Source organism: Poecile atricapillus, chromosome 26 (genome assembly GCF_030490865.1).
Source record: "Poecile atricapillus isolate bPoeAtr1 chromosome 26, bPoeAtr1.hap1, whole genome shotgun sequence".
NCBI classification, from domain to species: Eukaryota; Metazoa; Chordata; class Aves; order Passeriformes; family Paridae; genus Poecile; species Poecile atricapillus.
The window spans coordinates 4642034-4662138 of record NC_081274.1 but is presented as its reverse complement, the minus strand read 5'-3'; the positions used below and the strand labels follow the sequence as shown (position 1 = coordinate 4662138).

The 20105-nt window shown below is 43.8% G+C and overlaps 1 protein-coding gene across 1 annotated transcript in view; it reads right to left on the bottom strand.

Moving 5' to 3' along the window:
* LOC131588455 (zinc finger protein 729-like) overlaps nt 1-20105 on the bottom strand; it is a gene marked incomplete at its 5' end in the record, with an annotated part of 206536 nt that overhangs the window by 79564 nt on the left and 106867 nt on the right. Inside the window, 1 exon segment of the mRNA XM_058857328.1 lies at nt 10580-10605. Within this exon segment, the coding sequence (XP_058713311.1) occupies nt 10580-10605 (26 nt within the window).

The window sequence follows — 20105 nt, the reverse complement described above, 5'->3', positions numbered from 1 at the left end:
CGTGGGGCAGGAGAGCCGCCATTGCCGGAGCGTCTGTGCGGGCCCGGCAGCGGCGGCAGCAGCGGCCGGAGCCCGGTGAGGCGGCGGCGGAGCTCGGAGGCGGCCCCGGCCATCGCAGGTGGGAGCCGCGCTCGGTTCTGCGGGGGCTCGGGGCTCGCTGCGGGCCCGGGAGGTTGTGTAATAAATGGAATTGATTTGTGCTGACTAAATTGTAACTATTTGGAAAGTTATTATTAGAAGCAACCAATGGAATCAGTGTTATAAGGCAGATGTACCCCTTTGCAGATGTTACATGTTAAAATTGAGGTACAGGATGTAGTTTAGAAGATAAGTGATGTCTCATGACCAAAACGGCCTTGAGATGGACAAAATTAGAACGGCTTTAAGCATTGGACCAAAAAATCAGTAAATATCAGACTAATGAGTAGAGTAACATAACACAACGCTTAGTACGCACACACAAACCTGTAAGGTTATCCAAAGGACAATGAGGAAGAGGAGAAGCCTTCGCCAAAAGATCCCCAAAAGAAGACTGAAGACCCCCTAACAACAAGTGAAGCATGCACCGTGAAGAAGAATGACGTAAAGTCAGAAAAATCGGAAATATGTGGAAACATATGGGAAACACTAATGAATATGTATAAGCATACAGTATATAAATTTAGCTTGAAGTGCTTTGTTCTGTACGTGAGGTGGAGTGAGAAGTCCCCCCCGTACCCCAAATGGTTTTGCTTATGCCTTAACCATTTGTAACCACTGGCCAATTATATTCACACACACACACACACATATATATATATATATATATATATATCTCAGAATATATCTAGTAAATTGTATCTTTATTACTAAATTGTAATTTTTTATTATTTTGTATCCAATTTATTAAACTATATTATCAATTAATTAGATTGATTGTTTGGAAATTTGAAAGTCATTTATAACAATTTGGTGCCAAAACTCATGAACTCCGATCTAGGGGGAGAACGGCTAATGATGGGAAGGAGCTCCCCACCAATTTTTCAAGGTGGTGCCAAGGTTAGATCGTGCTCCCTTGGAAATAGAAGTTCCACTTAGGATAAAGCATAAGCAGAAGAAGCTGGCTGTAGGAAGCGTGCAGAAGAGCTCCCGTAGAGTGCCGGCCAGAGATAAAGGTGCCTGTAAAACGTCTTGTGCACAAGAAGCGCTGGGCAAACGGAGTGTGTGAGTCCCACGGGGCTGGGCAGGGGGGAGCTGTGTGCCTGTGTGTGTGTGTGCAGTGGCTGAGACGGGGCTGGGCAGCCCGGAGCCACAAAGGGAGTGCAGACCTCCGGCCGTACCGCGTTTTCGGCTCTCCGCGAGGAGACCGGCCGGGAAAGGAGGGAAGGGAAAGAGAAGAACGAGTGAAAATCCCCGGGAGGGACGGGAGGGAGAGTCCCAATCTTAAAACCCACGGGAAAGTCCTCGGGGAGAAGGGAGTGATCTGATCGCTGAGTGAAGTGACTCAGGAGGAGAGTGATCGAGTCAGGTTCAACTTCCTTTAAAAAGAGAAAATAGTTGGGAACTTTAGTACGTAGCTAAGAGGGATTGGGAAGAGAAGTAGCCAGAAATGAGTAGTCGAAGAGGGGTAAAAGAAATTGAGAAAGAGAGGAAATTAGACAGGAAGCGAGTAGTTGGCAAAAGACGGGATAGAGCAAGAGAGTAATATTGAGGGAGGGGGGAAGTTGAAGCACGGAGTGAGTGAGGGGGATCAAGATTCTCCTGGTACCGGAGATTTCTTGCTTGGTTGCTGCCAGAGATGGGTTCAAGGGACAGTAAGTCCTTGAACCCAGGGGCTGCGAATTATAAGGGGAATTCGCAAGAGCCCGGAATATGTGAGAACCGTGAGGGGGTTTCTCAGGAGGGGAGCATTCCTCAGGACAGTCCACTGAGGATGATGTTATGATTTTGGGATACATGGGAATCCCGGAGAGGAAAAACAAGCAGAAAATGATTAATTATTGTATGTTTAAATAGACAAAGAAAATGATCCGAAAATATCATTTGAATTGGCCAAAGTTTGGATCGTTTAAAGATTGGATTTGTTAAGCTTTAAATCAGTATGTAAATTCAAAAGAACCTTTTTATCAAGAAGAGAGCGACTATGCTACCCTGCAGCTTCCCCGGGGTGGGGGGAAAGGTAAATTCATTACTAAAACACAAGAAAGCGAGAGTTATCTGTTGTATCCTTTACAAACTAATAAGTAGCAGAAAAAAAAAAAAAAAGAAAAAAAAAAAGAGGTAAAACTGTTCCTTCATCTAAAGATATTTTGCTGGAAATAGAAACAGCAGCACTACCTAAATCCCATTTAACTGAAAAGTGTGCAGTGCTGGCTGTGCCAAGTGAACTCTAACATATAACACAACTGACCATTTGTTACAACCTGGCATTAATTTGGTTTGGTTTATTATATTTACACATTCAAAAGACAAATTCTGCCTTGCTCAGAGTCTGTGAAGCACAAACACATTTTATGAATATATAGTATCTAAATGGTGTGTTACAGTTGTGTTATGTGCATTATAAGTGTTAAAAACATGTAGCAGGTTTTTTTTTCACAGAAACTTATATTTCCGTATTTTTAAAATGTTTGTTTTCCAATATTTTGTATAGTAAATATAAATGGTTTTGACTAAATGTTTTATTTATTTAACAGCAAAAATTGTGCTAAAAGAAGCCCCTCTTAATTAAAGCTTTATTAATAAATTGCTAACTGAAGTTGTGGAAAAAGTAACTTTTATTGTAGTTGGCACATCTCTGGAGCTTTAGTAGTTTAAATTAAAAGAAAAAAAATATAACTGACTAAGAGAGAGAGAGAGGTAAGACAGTGCTGTGAAATCTGTGCCATCCTTGAAACAAGCAGAGTTGAAGTGGCTCATAGGAACCTTATGAGGCCAAGGGTAGCAGTGAGACCAAACGTGTCAGTGACCAGACCCCAGGGTATAAACTTTGCTACCAAGAAGAGCGGCACCTCGGCCCTTGGCTGCAGCCCAAGGGGCCTTGAGGAAGGCAGAGAGTGAAAACTCCTGAGGATTATTTTCACTGTGTTCATTAAGATACCCTTGGCAACTGGCCAAAACCATAAAGCAGGATGGGACAGAATGAAAAGAATAAGAAAGAAACAAGCGATATTAAAACAAGCAGCACAAAAGCAAACAATGAGCAAACAAACTATGCAAAAACAAAATCACAATAATTCTGATCCATGTGACAAATGCAAACAAATGTGACAAATACAAAAACAAGATAAAATCTATGTTTGTGGCACATCCATATGTTAATGCTGCCTGTTACAATCACAGTAATTTTATAAAAGTATAAAAAAATCTCAGGGAAAGAATTAGAGAAAATTAGTAAGTAGTGTGAACAGTTGAAACAGCAGTATAGCAACTGAGATTGGCCAACCTTAACTAAAATATTTTTGTAAGTTAAATGCAAGAAGTAGTTACAGAACTAAAATTATTTAAATGTTAAATTTGTGAAAGACTTAAAGTAGCTAAAAAATAGCTGTGGGAAAGTGAGAGTCTAGCTCCAGACCAATTTTTAAAATGAAATCTTACTCAAACTTCCAAGACATTAAAATAACCTGGAAGATAAATTTTGAATCATCAAATAATTAAAACAGTTTGTATCAGATAACAATACTAACACCTGGCCACCAAAAACTCCTGCTGGATATCAGAGAATGACAAAAAGAAACTAATTGTAGGATAACCATGTTGATTTGTGCTGGTATAAAAGTTCCGGAGCTAACCCTTACCAATCCATAAGTGACCTAAAATTCTATTTGGAACAACCAGGTACAACAAGTAACAAATGGAAAGCCCCTGATGGAATATATTAAAATTGTGAGTAAAGAGCATAGAGTGAATTACCTCAAAGGTAGAGAAGAACCTGTATCTTAAGAGTTACATGACCCTCCTTCTTCGTTATACCAAGGTCCAGGAGCAATATGTTAAGAACACCACTTTATGAAACATTAAAAAACAATAAAAGAGACTTGAACCTTGACTTTCCAAAAGCAAGAAGAAACCAGAAATGAAGACAAATGGCCTGCAGAGAGATGACCCAGCCACTTGAGCTGCAGATGGATCTTAGAGATATAGAACCCAAATCTATCTATTGAATCAGTTCATGAAGCTGCAGACAGTAGTTAAAGTTGTTTCAAACCACACCTCTACTGCCCTAAAGCTGCTGGCCAAGCAACATTCACAAGTGTGAGCATTTGTTTATCAAAACAGAATTGCCCTGGAGTATTTGTTAGCTGAAGAAGGGGGAGTTTGTAGAAAGTTTAACAAATCTGAGTGTTGTATAAAGATAAATGATTATAGAAGAGCCATCACAAAAATTGCTAAAGATATATATACCAGTTCAAAAATAGAATTTTATTTTGAAGACTGATTAGTGAGATAACCTAAGAAGTACTTAGTGGAAAAAGTTAAAATTTATGGCATAATGTTTTATATTAAGATTATTGTTTCTATTTTGTATAATTTCATGCCTTATTAGACTAATCCATTCAGTAATTCAAGGAATACTGAACGAAAAGAAACTATAATAGCTCAAAAAAAAAGTTAACTAAATTTGAAAGAGAGTGCAAAAAGCTTGATACAGCATGAAAAATGTTAAAAAATTAGAAATGAAAATAAAGTAAATGCAAGAAATTAAATTATGGAGAAGATAAAAAAAATAAGATTCAAGTCTATGTTTTTTTTAAAAAAAGGCATGAATAAATGTAATCAAAAGGAGAAGTGGGGTATTAAAATAAATGGAATTGATTCGTGCTGACTAAATTGTAACTATTTGGCAAGTTATTATCAGAAGCAACCAAAAGAATCAGTGTTATGAGGCAGATGTACCCCTTTGCAGATGTTACATGTTAAAATTGAGGTACAGGATGTAGTTTAGAAGATAAGTGATGTCTCAAGACCAAAACGTCCTTGAGATGGACAAAATTAGAACACCTTTAGGCATTGGGCCTAAAAATCAGTAAATATCAGACTAATTAGTAGAGTAACATAACACAACGCTTAGTACGCACACACAAACCTGTAAGGTTATCCAAAGGACAATGAGGAAGAGGAGAAGCCTTCACCAAAAGACCCCCAAAAGAAGACTGAAGACCCCCTAACAACAAGTGAAGCATGTGCCGTGAAGAAAAGTGACGTAAAGTCAGAAAAATTTGAAATAAGAGGAAATTTACAGGAAGCATTAATGAATATGTATAAGCATACACTATATCAGTTTAGCTTGAAGTGCTTTGCTCTGTACATGAGGCAGGGTGAGGAAGCCGTACCCCGGTCGGTTTTGCTTATGCTTTAATCATACTTAATTACTGGCAAATTATAGATATAAATTGTAATTTTTTGCTAAATTATATTCTTTTACTAAACTGTATTCTTTTATACCAAATTACTATTCCATTTACTAAATTGAATTAAACTGCCATTAACCCAAGGGACCTAGCTGTCAAAATTGTAATTTCTTTTATAACAACCGGTGAGGCGGCGGCGGAGCTCGGAGGCGGCCCCGGCCATCGCAGGTGGGAGCCGCGCTCGGTTCTGCGGGGGCTCGGGGCTCGCTGCGGGCCCGGGAGGGGGCGGCAGGGGGCTGTGGCGGGTGGCTTGTGCCGTGGCCGGCCCGTGTTGGCCCTGGGCTGAGGGCGCTGCGGGAGCGGCTGCCCGCGGTCTCCTTGCCGCTGGGGCCTCGGCAGGAGGCGGTGGCGGAGCAGCGCTGGCTCGTCCCGCTTCGTGTCGGGAGGCCGGAGGTGGCTGCGCTGTGCCCGGGACGCTGCGCTGGGGCCGCCTCCGAGCTCCGCCGCCGCCTCACCGGGCTCCGGCCGCTGCTGCCGGCGCTGCCGGGCCCGCACAGACGCTCCGGCAATGGCGGCTCTCCTGCCCCACGGCCGCCCTGGGGGCGCCAGCGGGGCCGGGCTTGTCCCCGCTCTGCCCAATCAGCGCGCGCCAGAGCCACGAGTGACGGCAGAAGCAGCCAATCGCAGCCAGCGGCGGGCTCTGCACACGGCACGGACTCGCCTGCCTTGGGCTGAGCTCCGCCATTTCTCGTTAGCCTGGGCTGAGGAGCGGCCCCGGCGCTGGGCCCGGCCCGGGCAGGAGGCCAAGGAAGCGCCGCTGCGCTGAAGCGCCGGGAGCTCGGGGTGCCCGGGAGCTGAGGGCGCTGCGAGCTGGGGGTGAGTCCGGGATGGAGCAGGGCTATGCCGGAGCGAGGCCAAAACTCTGTGACTCTCCTTCCTGTCCCGGGCGGGGAGCAGAACACACAAGGAAAGGCTCGGGGGTCTGGATGAGGGTGGGGGACAGTTCAGTCCTTGGTCACGGGCACTGCACACCTGATTTGGGGAAGTAAATTGTATTTAATATCCAACATGTCAGAGGAAGAAAATGAGAAGTAAAGTAATTCCTCCGGAAATCCATCTTGCCCCCAGCTCTCCCTCCTTCCCGGGCTTAACTTTGTGCCCCTCTCCGTCCCCCTCCCCGCCCAGAGGCACAGGGATGGGGGTCACAGTCAGGTCATGTCAGTGCCTCCCCCTGAGGGACAGGAATCCTTGTCCTGCTGCAGCCTGGGGTCCCGGCCAGGGGCCAGAGTCCCTCAGGACCAGGCTGCTCCAGCGGGGATCGCCAGGGGGATCCCCGAGTCCGGCCAGGAGCCACTTCCATGGCTCTGCAGGGGCTTCCCCCGGGCTCGGGGCCTCTCTCAGGCACCCCCTGCTCCGGCCCGGCCTCATTGCCCCCCTCACCCCCCCATGCAGCGAGTGCCCGGGCAGGGAGATGCACGATTTTCACGGGGCTGAATCTTGGAGTTTCTGAGCTTTATTGGGCTGAATGTTGGTGTTTTGGTTTTTTGTGGGGGCTGAATCTTTGTATTTTGGGGGGATATCAGATTTTTGGTGTTTTGGAAGTTTTTGATCTGTCTTTGTTAGCATTCAGGAACACACATAATTGTATATTGACTTTATGCAGGTGTTTTATTGAAGCGTGGGTGAACTAGAGGTATCAGCAACCCAAATCTAGTTCTGTTGTCTTTGTCCAAAGTGCACATATTTCTACAATTTCAGCTGAAGCAGTAATCACTGTAACAACCTTATCAATATTGCTTCATTAATATTGCTCCATTAACTTTGTCCATATTGTTTCATGAGACTTAACTCATCCTTGCACGAACATGTCTGAATCTTATCTCTGGGTGGGTATCTTGGAGACCCCAAGTACCAGTTCCCATTACCGTAAACATTGCAGCTTGCTAGTCCATCCCTAATACCAAGCATTCTTGTGGCCTACCTCTACATGATTTTAAGAAACATTTTCAGAAACATTTAACCCTATAGTAATGTATTTTCCCACATTCAATATATTTCACTTTGCTATAATAACTGCAAGGCTTTCACTATATACAGTCCTTTTTCTGAGTTTATACTTGATGTTCATCTTCAAATCCACAGTTGTCGTAAGCGTTGTTACACTCTGGAGGACTTGGAGATGACAAATGCGGATGTGGATCTCTGTCCCGTGTCAGTGCCTTTATTATCTTCTGGTTCCAGGATACTCTTTTCTTTATCTCTCCTTTCAGAACTGCACAGATTAACCAGATTGCTAAGAACACAATTAGTAGGATTATCAGACTCTCAAGAATAGATTTGATCCAGGAGCTCACATTCCATCCTAACCCTTCAAAATTTTTATCTACCCAACTTGTGGTCAAATCTTCTCTCTCTTTCTGTGCTTCATGTTCTGTTTGTTTTAATGGATTAATGTTGTGTTCTACATCTGCAGTTCCATTTGGGATGTGGATGCAGCAGTGATCCATTTGTCCTTTTAGGTACCTGCATACTCCGTGTTCTTTCAACAATAACATATCTAAAGCCAATCTGTTTTGCAGGGTCATTTTAGTTGTGGCTTGTAATTGTACATTTAGCTCTCTAAATCCCTCTTTGGTAACTCTTGCCAATCTTTCTACCTGACCTGTAAGTTTGTACAACATCTTTCTATTGTTATAATTTGCTATTGGAGCAAACAAGGATTCCGGAGCCCACTCAAATTTTACACTGCTGGAGGGTTCCTGCCATCTTTCTTTATCTTCAGTTTTGTTTTCCTGAACTTCTCATCTCGTCCTTATTTGCAGAAGTTCATGCTCTCCCTTGAATGGGGACCTTTTCTAAATTGGGCATAAGGTGGGGAGGCCTAAAGTAATTTCTTTTACTTTTTCACCTCCAGGCAAATGTGTTGTCCAGGTGCCATTGCTTGCTGCCCATCCAAATTGGCCTGGACTCTGAATTGTACTTGTGCTCCATATTACCTTTTGGATCACTTGTCCTGTCTTGTCATTTATTTCACCTTGTTTATGTTTGATTCCTCTGCAGGCACATCCAATTTGCAGAGCTACCACAAGTGGTGGCATTTGTTTTATTTCTTCATCATCAGAAGTACAGTCCTAAGTTTTGTTCCATACCCACCAATTCACTTTGTCTGCCTCCATTCTACTACTGGTTGCAGTGTTCCATACCCCTGGATCTGTTTCATTTTCAGAGCCTTCCCCCTTAATGCACCAAGGGGTATCTGCCATAGATTGGAATTTCTGAAGCACACTCATTGACCATGCACTGTCCCAAGCTTCAGCCCGATCTTTTCCTTCCTGTCCTTCACACTTCCACTTCGATACTGGAATCTTTTTTTTAATAACCTTTGCTATCTTTTCATAGCACCATCCATAATTCCCTAATCCCCCATACCAGCCTAGTTTTGGTTCATACTTTCCTCCATTTTCATGACAATCCCATCTAGATGAATACTTTGGCTTCACAGCATTTTCAAACACTGTCTTATTTTGGTACTCGTAATCTATTTGCAATACACAGCTCACATTTTCATTTTTATTCTTTTGTATTTCAGGAAATTTTGATGTTATAATTCTTTAATTTATTTGGTCTCCTGCTGCCTTTGGTATTGGCAGACAGGCAGTTATTTTGCTGCTGTTTTGCATCTTGGCAAAATCTTTAATCAATCTAATCATCCCATTTTCTGCCTGAATAGTATTAGAGACTTTTATCACTTGTGTTTCTGGCTGCACCCCCACATCCCTCTTCATTCTCAAATGAAGAGTTGTCAGCTGATCCTTTTGCATTTCACATCCCAAGGTAACATTGATTCCAACTGATGGCCCTAAAGGCCATAAAATAATCACCATTACAGTCACCAGCAACCTAGACATTTGAAACAATCAAACCCGCTTTATCTGCAGCTTTGTTGGCCCTACAGTTTGTGGAGTCCACAGTGCAGGGGAAACCTTCTTCACTCTGGTGTAATGTATGCAGGGATCCAGTCCAGCTCCTTTGACTGCTGTCAAGGTAGTTAACAGTACCTGATAGGGTCCATTCCACCTTTCTTTTAATGGTTCTTCCTTCCAGCTTTTACCGTACACTTCATCTCCCGGGGGGATGTCATGAACTGGATTCTCAAGAGTCAGCGGCCTGTTCCACACAAGGGTGCTCCGAAGTCGAGCTCGAGCTTTTCCAAGAGACAGAACATAATTCTACACCTCTTGCTTCCCTGTAACATGTACATTTGGATTAGGTTCAGGGGATTCATATGGTTTCCCATCCAATATCTCATAAGGACTGACTGACATCCCGCTTCTAGGCTTTATCCGAATCCTCAGCAGTGCTATTGGTAAAGCTTGTGGCTGCTGCAATTTAGCCTCTTGGCATATTTTGCTGATTTGCCTCTTCAATGTCTGATTCATCCTCTCTACCTGTCCACTGGATTGGGGTCTCCATGGTGTATGGAGATCCCAAGCTATTCCCAGTAACCTACTCACCTCCCTCACTACTGTGGCTGTGAAATGTGGGCCCCTATCTGATGATATTCCTAGAGGCACCCCAAATCTTGGAATGATTTCTTGCAGTAACCACTTGACTGTCTCCTTTGCTTGATTTGTGTGACAGGGAAGAGCTTCTGGCCATCCTGAAAATGTGTCAACCCCTACCAATAGATATTTGAATCCTCGTGTTCTTGGTAATTCTAGAAAATCTACTTGCCAATAATCTCCTGGTTTTCCCTAATTGTGCCTGTCATCTAGCCACAGGATTGTTCTTTAAGCAAATTTCACATTTTGACATTAATGATTTTGGATTTTTAACATCCATACTGAAATTAAATTTTGTTTTATCAATTTCATCAGTGCCTCTGCACTCCAATGACATTCATTATGTTTAATTTGTAGAATTTCCCTCATTGTCAAGGAGGGTACCACTGCTTGTCCCTGTGTAGTCACATACCACCCTTCTGAATTCTTCTGTGCATTCAGTGAGCGTCCCAATTTCTCATCCTCTATTGAACATTTTGGTTCTGGAGGTAAATTGAATTGAGATACATTAGTTTTTAAAGGTATCAATGCCATTGCAGTTTGCGCTTCTCGAGCAGCTTGTCGGGCTGTCCAGTCTGCTTTCCAATTTCCCTCATGAATTTTGGAGCTTCCTGACTGGTGAGCTTTGCAGTGCATGATTGCTACTTGCTCAGGCTTTTGTACTGCTTTTATTAATTGCAGGACTGCATCTTGATGTTTAATGTGTGTGCCTTGAGAAGACAGCAGTCCTCTTTCTTTCCACAGTGCTCTGTGTACATGCACCACCCCAAAAGCATACTTTGAGCCAGTCCATATGTTTACCCTTTTCCCTTCACTTAATTCTAGTGTTCTGGTTAAAGACAACCAGTTCTGCCCTCTGGGCAGATGTATTTGGTGATAATGCTTTTGCCTCCACTATTGTACTGACTGTTGTTGCCTGGGGTTCCCAGAGCATCTTCCTCTCTGCCTCCTTCTCCTCCATTTGTCTAATGCTTGGGAATGAGAAGTCTGGTTTGGGGGGAATAACAAGGGGTGACCACCTAGGATTCAGGGTTCCTCCTGCCCAAGTCCATCTCTAGAAGTCATCAGGTGTCTTGTGTCCATGAAAATCTCCAAAGCATCAGGACTGAGAGGAAAAAAATCACTCCCTGAGGTTTCCCTTCCCTGGGGTCCCCGCTTTGGTGTCCCAGGGCTTCCCCCTGTGCAGGCTCATCCCTTCTCCGGGCTGCCCCTTCTCCAGGCTCCCCTCACTCCCGGCTCTCGGGGTTCCCCCTCTCCAGGCCCCCATTTCAGGCTCCGGGACTCCCGGGGCTCCCCCCTTTTCGCTGCTCCCCTCCCCCTGCCGGTACCGGGCATCTCAGGTCAGCTTTGGAGTCCTGCAAGATCCAAACATCGCTCTGCCCGGCCCGGCCCCAGAAAAAGGAACAGGGGTCCCCAAAGATACTTCGAGTGAGCTCCAAATATCCCTTCCCCTTCAAACAAATCCTGCCAGGACGGCCCAAGACCTTCGGGGCGAGGTTCCCGTCCCCGGTGAGCTGCGGGATGCGGGGCCCGATGCTCCCGGCGCGAAGGGGCTGCAGATCCAGAGAGCGATGGACGCACGTGGGGCCTCCTCTGCTGCTCCTCTTGCAGTTCCTGCTCCTCCTCTACCCCTCCTCTTCCTCCCGCTCCTCCTCCTCCTTCCCCTCCTCCTGCATCTCTCGGCTGCTGGCGAGGAGCTCTGGGGTGAGCGGAGCGGGGCCGGGAGGCGGTGGGAAAGGGCTGGGAGAGGGGGATGAGGGGAGCTGGGACAGGGGGAGAGGGGTTCTCAAGGAGGGGCTGCCAGTTAAGCCCAGGAGCCCCAAATGCCCTCCGTGTCCTGGCAGCCCCTGGCGGCGCTGTGGGGGCCGGGCCGTGCCCCAGTGCCGGCTCAGGGGGTGCTCCAGGCTGACGTGCTCCACCTGGCAGCTGGAGCTGAGCCCGCATTGCCGGGGGCGGTTTCCAGCAGCACCAGGAGCTGCTGGCTCCAGTCCCCGCTGGGGAGCACGGCAGTGGCCAGCACGTGGCCCGAGAGCTGCTGCTGGCCCTGGGAGCAGCTCAGCTGGATGTGGGCAGGGGAGAAATCCATCAGGGAGCAGAGCAGGCGGCCGGGGCCGGGCTGGGAGCTCGAGGGCACCAGCGAGATGGACACGCTGGGATGGGCAGGGGGCTTGGGGACCCCCCAATGCGGATCTTCCTCCCCACAAGCCGCAGGGAATCGCTCCAGGGATCGAGTGCTGCGGGACAGGGAACCACATTTCTTTCATCCCAAGCCCACCTTTCCCTCTCCTCTCTCCCCCTTTCTCATCCTTCCCCCAGTCCATTGACCCCTCTCAATGCAATTTGGGTTTCCCAGCACCTTCCTCCACACTTTGGGGGTGTCAGCCCTCTCTTTTTCCCCACTCTTGCCCCTTCCAAATCATCCCTCCATTCTCCAACCCCCTCCCCCATGCTTAGATTTGGGGGTACCAGGCCCCTCCTGCTCAGTCTGGGTGTCTCATCCTTACTTTCACAAAGTTTGGGAAGATCCTAGCAGATTTTTTTCTGGGAGGAATCCCTGAGTTACAGGATTTTTGGGGTGTAGGTTTGAAGGGGGACAGCTCTGTCTGGCATTAGTTTAACCCATGGTCTGCTGGGAAAGCAGAAAAACGTTTCCCATTCCCATCCTTTCCTCATTTGGACTGGTTCATGAGCTGCTTTCTTGTTTCCTTTGGTATCTGTTCTCATCTATTTGCCAACAGCAGTTTGAATCATTTACTTTTCCACAAATTCTGCCTCCTTCTGCTAATGGATAATGTGATCCCATCCCATGGTGAAATGTTATGTTCCTCATCTGAGTGGGTTGGTTGGGGGGAAGGTCAGGAGCTGGAGTTGTCTGGTTGGTTATTATTTCAATGACATCCTGTAATGTGATTATGCCATTGAAATGATAAATGGTTTCTCTGATACCTGATATGAATTCATCAGGGTTCCCAGGGTCTGGTCCATGGTGTTGCAGGATTTGTTCTGGTGGCTGTTCATCTTTTCCCCATTTTTGGGTGCTCCCTCCAGCCAGGGCTGTATCAATTGTCAGCTTTTCTCTCATTAAATCATCACATACTTGGATTCCCAACTGATTTTTCTCAAATTGTGGTAGCAGAAAACCCCAGTGGTCTGATACACCCTATATAACATAGATAGTGACAGCACATGTTGGAGTGGGGACAGGGATGATTCTCTCCCACATGTTTTAGTGAAGTTTCCACAACATTCCCTATTTTCTGGTTTTGTTTTTGCAGAGTCAGATATCTTCACAATGGGCTCTGCCTTTATCTGTGCAAATTCCATCTGTGCAAGCAGGCAGAGCTTGGGCTGAGGGGCAGAGAGAATCAGCCCAATTCCTCCTGCAGGCAGGAAGCCCCTGGGCCATTGTGCAGGCTTTGTCCCATCAGTGTTAATTTGCATTTCTAAAGCTCTTCTCCTGGCTGACTTGAACAAAGCTTCTCTTCCAGGGCAGACATCCCATGACTCACACGTGGCCCCCACAGAATCTGCTATTTTATTTTTTTTTAAAAAATATTTTATTAACTGTTTATGTGTAAAAGCGCCAACTTTAAAGCTCTTCTAGTTTTCAAAGTGCAGCTTAAAGGTGAACATAAGATAACCCATACCATCATTTTGCCATCACTACGAGCCACACACAAACATAAAAAGAGAAATTACAAAGCAGTCAAGTATTTTCTTTTTCTTCTCCTAGGACTAAAAACTGATTCTCACACCACTGGCCCAAACAGAACCAACAATATAGAAGTAAAATTATTACAAAAAATTAGTCTAAGAGTGTAATCTTTTCACTGAAACTGAGAAAAGCAAAAACTCTTCAACGATGTCCTTAGAGAAATAAGGCATTACTTGATTCTGGCCAGAATGTGCAACAGGAATAATTTCACGCACACTTAGGCTGGGTGTGCAGAGAAAATCATTCCATGACACGTGAGTTTGACTAGATTTTTCTAAATTTATACAGACTGACCCCATAGAAATCCATTGGTTTAATGTTCATTGGTTTGAAGGTGTGGAGTTGTTAGGATTTGGTTTCCTGTTGCACGGGGATTTCTGTGCCTGTGATGTGAATTAGGTGGGCACTCCTGGATTTCCTGCTCAGCCTTTTCCAGACCAGGTGTCTCCAGCTGTGCCTGGGGCAGTGTCTGGGGTGGATGTTGGTTGATGTTTGCTGCTGGGTGTTGATGTTTTGTTGATGGTCGTTATCTTGGGGGGGAATCTTTTGGGCTATTCCCAGTCTGTTGAGATGTTAATTTCATCTCTGCTGAGTGGTGGAAAAGAAACCTTAAAATTCCTTTCCCCAAGGCAAAGGCAAACCTAGTGTGAGCAGAGAAATAAGATTTGAAGCCATTTTAAAGTTGGTCTATTTTGGCAGCAGCTAATCCCAGGTAGGGCAGAGTGTGAGTGGAATTGAGAGGCAGAGTGGAATTGTCCCGGTGCCTTCCCCAGCAGCTGTGGCGAGGGCAGGCACAGAAAGGGCTGAAGCTGCAAGAGTGAGAGCAAGGATTGTCCCGCAGTGGCTGGAGATGGCAAAGGAGGGTGGCCAGGCCGAGGATTTGAGCAGAGGATCTGTGGGCAGGCCCAGGGGCTTCCCCCACTGGGGAGCCCTGGCTGCTGCTGCGTTGCCTTCAGTGCAGGCTCAGGGGTGGCCTGTTCAATATTCCCTTCCAATTCAGATTTCTGAATCTGGAAGAGCCATGGCTGAAGCATCAATAATTTTATTTTTTTCATTTTGTTAAGTTTTGTTCTCTTTCTTATGTCCACCCCGTAACATTGAGAATACCTGGGAGTAAAATGTCACACAATGTTCTGGCGAGAGGAGAGAATCCTCAATCCAGCTCCTACAATTCCCTGTTAATCCTAAGAATTGCTGCAGTTCCTTCTTAGTCCTAGGGAACATTATTTCTGAGATTCCCTGAACCCTCTTGTTGCTATATTTTATATATTAGTAAAGGCCTGTATGCACAAACCAGCCTTTGAAGTAAGTCGTGATATTAAGGGCTAAAGTCCTTGAAACCTTCATGCAGAAGAGAGAGTAAAGCAAAACAATATCCCTGTGTGTAAGAGAAAAAATGTAAACTGTGTGTGTTAGCCAATAGTAGCTTGTTCTGCCTGCAGACCCTGTAGAACCCTATAAAGTGTGCTAAAGATAGAAATAAACTGGCATTCACGATTACTTCTGTGAAGAGTGGTGAAGAGCTGGCGGTCTCTCAACATTTGGCGCTCTGAACGGGACACCCTGCGGGCAGGGGGGCTTCAGTGGATCCACACACAGTGGGACGGAGCCTTGGACCGAGGTTGGTGGAGCGGATCTGAGTGCAGATAGATGCTGCCTTGGATCGGTACCAGATAGGCGGCTCACGAATCAACGGGGGTGAGTCGCTGGGGGAGTCCGAAGGCAGGGGCGTGGTAGAAGGGTCGCACCCTTCCCCCCTGCCGCCGAGCTGCTAACATGGATGTGGAATTTGTAGCGGCAGAAAAACTGCTTCTCAGCATCCTCGTTAAACGAGGCGGAGCAGCCAGGGAAAAGGACCTGAATATGCTCATTATATGGGCTAATTGTCATGAGCATTTGCAGTGCTCACTGCTTCTTGCGGTACAAGAACGGACTGATATATCGGCTCTGATATGGGAAACGGCAATTACGGAAAAGAGCAAGGACACTGTGTTTCTCAGTCGAACTTGGCAGATTGTAATTAATACCTTAAAAAACAGAAAAGTGAGATATGCTGAGGATGTGAGCCCTGTAATTCTACCTGCGTCACAGCGGCAGATGCCTTTACCTCCCACTGCTGGGCAAGCTCTCCTATCTATATTGCCCATGGAGAGAGGGAGGGAGAGTTAGGGAAAAGAAAATAATGAGAAAAAAGTTCCACAGGGAACGCTGAAACAACGAACAGAATCTGTTCAGTTATGGCAGGATGTGATACATCCAGAACTATTTGCTTCATTTTTGGAGTCACTTTTAGCACTACAACCTTATTTAAGTTCCATCTTTACCACCCTGAAAGAAAAGAAGCCAGATTTAGACTGGTTTCCACCCGAACCAGGAAGATATGAGGGAGCGAGGTGAGCGCAAGAAAAGTTCCAAGGCCACTCTGAACAATTACAGAAAGAGCTGAGCAGAAACAGGTGGCTCAGACAGCTTCAAAGAGAGACAAACTAGTCAAAAAATCTCAAACTATATGGTATCTAGTTCAAAATTCATCCTTGTAATTAGAAGCTGATAAACGGCAATGATCACCGTTGTTAGCACCTGGCCGTGAGAGACTTTTCGTGTAAAATCGCCTGCTTTTGCAAAAGTATGCCTTCTTCCTCTATCAGCAAACAACAAGAGAGATTGAGAGAAAAACTGCATTTGTTAAAGTTAACTTTGTGAGGCTTTTTTTTTCTTTCTCTCCGTTTTTCCTTGCTGCGAGAGTATGTGGAGAATGTGAAGAAAGATAAGAGCAGAGCTGCAGCAGCGGCGGGGCGGGCAGTCCACCCCCCCCGCTCCCTCTCTCGGGGGGGGGCACTGAGATGGTGCCTGGTTTGTTGCACGGTCGTGATTTATTGGGTTTTCGGAGTGTTTTTGTATACCCTTTTGGAGTTAATTTTGTGTTTTAAGTAATTATGAGTTTATGCAATTGCAGTTTTTAGAGTTTTACTAGAGAAATTATTGTGGTTCTTTGAAGGTTTAAAAAAAAAAAAAAAAAAAAAAAAAAAAGGGGGAAAAAAGTGCTTAACAGAAGTTGCCTTGCAATAATTGGTTTTAGAACCCAAGGTTAAAATATGGTGTGATTTACAGCTTCTAGGAAAACCTTCTTCCAATTAATGTTATCTACAGAAGAGATTTGTGGTTTAAAAAATAATTAGTTAAGAGAACTTTACTGTACAAGACAAAGTTAAGTTAAGGTATATATTATCTATTTGCTTGTTTTTTCCACAATTTTAATAAGGGAATTTTAATGTAAGTTTTTTGTTATAAAACACATATAACTGCATATATACCAATTTGGATTTTAGATTTTAGTTTAAAAATTAGACTTAATGTTTTTGAAAAGTGCTACAAAAGCTGGATGGCAACTTGCCAAATCCCATGTTGTTGTGGTGGTTTTTCTTCAGAAAAACTGCACTTTAACATCCTAACCAATTTAAGCATATACTAGGCAAATTTCTATTATGAATAAGTATTTTTAGTAACATTTTCAGTTATTGTGGGTTATTTTCAAAGCTAGATGACATAGAATTGTGATGTGTTTGCTACATCTTTATAATCTTTATAGTGAATTTATGTTATTGTTATATTGTGTTTAAAAGGTATATATTAAACTTTTAGTTGCTTTTTTGTAGTAACAGAATAAGATTAAGTTAAATTTTCATTTACTATAGATTAAGTGCTAATAGAATTAAGGATAGTCAAGTTTTATAATGTTTAGGCTTCAATGTTTTTAAGTTTTAAATTTTCAGCTTTAAGTTTTCTAACTTAGATATTCTTTTAAGGTTATTATTTCCTTTTGTCATATATAATTATTGTTGGGTTTAGATATTGTTTAATTGAAATTGTTTTATGTTTTCTTGGAGACACTTGTTTAAACTGCAAAGTATAGTTGTTTTCCTAGAGAGAGGAGGACGGCCACAGCTGAGACAGCTGTGATGGAACACTGATGAACACCTGCTTGTGGATAGAAGTGAATGCAGTCTGTGACACCCTTGACTCCATCAGGAGTTCTACTGGTTGTTGCAAATCTCTGCAATTTTGTTTTTCATAGCTTTATTATTTTTCAGTGTTTCCAGAATTTTAAGAAGATGTACCATTGCTGAGGATCAGCTGCCATAGGAGAGGCTTCAGATTAAACCAACTGCTGCATGGTTTAATTGGTCTGGTACCTGAGGCTCCTGATCATTTGCTTTGTACAAATGCATTTTAACAGTTTGCTGTACTGTAAGCATCTCATAGCTGCTACTATTGAGAACCTTGTTTTAGAAATGAGTTAAGAGGCATCTTTCCAGTTTAAAGCCAGGCCCTGGCCAAGCCTTGACTTTACCTGGACAGAATGTTTGTCAACAGATCCAGATATTTTCTGTCCCAAATCAGTATTTGAGTCACTTTTTGACTCAACAATTTGACCCTATTAATATGACAGCTGGATCAATTTTGAAGTGGGCTTGGAGAGTCATTTTCCGGAGGTGATGATCCAATCCTTCACTGATTTTTGTTTCTGTTTGTTTGCTAACTATGGGATGCTGGTGCAGTGTTTTAGTAATTAATAGCAGTTTTATATTATATATGTTATTAATAATGTTTAAGATTTAATTGATTTTTAACTAGTATAAGTTCTTATTAATTGTGTATATAGTTTTGTGTTGATGTTGTTGCTTATAACAGAAGTACATCTCATTTTTTTTTTTTTTAAGAAGACGGGGGAGATTGATGCCCTAAAAGCATTTAATTAGTGTAATTCATTAACTTCAAGGAGAGAAGTGTCTGTGTTTTGTTGGCAGGTTCAAAAAGGTCACCTGTCCATCTGACCAGACTGTGTGCCTCTGAACACACGAGATCCAGTGAACAGAGATGTCATCACACAGCCTTGGTACTCCAGACATGGATCAGAAGTGGACCTGTCAGGACACAGTTGTGTCTGAACACTATATAGACAGTTGCCAACAGAGATTTTGTGTTGTTATTATGATGTTGTGTCTCTACCAATTTTTCAGGTATCCTTTGTTTTAAGATTTAGAAGGATCTGAAGAACAACTTGAACATCAAAGCCCTCAGTCACCGATCAACTGCCAGCTGACATCACAGGAGCAGTGAACATTCCATGACTGAATCATTCTGGAGAAATTCTGTAGAAGATCTAAAAAGTGTAGAGACTCCATTTAACTGTATATAAAGCAAATTGTTGTTGTGTGTTTACCCTTTCAGCAAATTGCTTTCACGCTTAGACTACATATATACCAGAGCACATGTGTTAAAAGTAGTTAGACAATAGTTTAAGTGTTCAGCTTGTATAGTAATTGTTATGTTAGTATAAAGTATAAGTATCCCCTCTTCAAGAGGTAGTGTAAGCATCTTTGAAAGTTCATTTAACAATTGAAGTTTTAGCTGTGAGTTTGCAAATATGGTGTCATTTACATGGTAAAATGCTTATGGTAATTGTGTTGTGTATAGTCGTGACCAACTGTCTGCTAACTAACATCCAAAAGTGACAGAATATATGGGTCACTCTGGCACATTGAACTGGCCAAAGGTCAATGTGTTTGAGCCTAGCCACCCCTGGAGATCCTTTCGCACCTGTCTCATAGGAGTCCCTGAATGGGATCCTCCAGCATTTAAAAGTTTAATTAGTAACGAGACTTGACTGAATCGATTGGCAGTGTTGCAAGAGTGCAGTCGCACTGCTGGCTTCACATTAAGACAACCTGAAGCCTGTTAGCAAGCAAAAATTACCGAAGTTCTTAATGTTACAACCCTCAGAAGAACTGGATTTGTTATGTTCCACCAATACCTCAGATGGATGGATAATGTTTGAACCCCCGACAAAAAGTCATTCTAACAAAGTAATACAGCACTGGGTTGCAGTCAACCCTATAGCTGATCTCGTTACTACCACTGTAAGTAAAGCCTTTATTCGTGGTGCAGTCTCACAAGACAATTACCAAAACGATCACCTAGTTCCATATTCCTAATCTGTGGAGATAGAGCATGGAATTAGATTCCTGCTAATCCACATGGAAGACCCTGTTATCTTGGGAAACTCACTTTGTTCCACCCAAGCTTACATCAATTGTTGAATATAGCTAGCAAAATGAAGAACATCAAACAGTCAAGGCGAAGCCTGAATGAATTAAAGTTTAGCCACCCTAAAAAGGCTCGCTTGCTGGACTAGGAAAGAATTAAACTTAACATCCACAATGTTAAGTGAGCTTTCAGCCAATGTGAGTAGTGTATATTATGCAGTACTATGAAATCAAGTTGCAATTGACCTTTTGCTCTTAGCACAAGGACATGGTTGTGGGGAGTTTGAAGGCATGTGCTGCTTGGATCTTGCTGATCATTCAGCTTCCATCCATGAGCAACTACAACAGCTACAGGATGGGTTGCATGCCCTGAAAGAAGATAGTGATCCCATTGGAAATTGGTTCGCCAGCTGGGGCATCACTGGATGGTTGAAGTCTCTTATGCTAG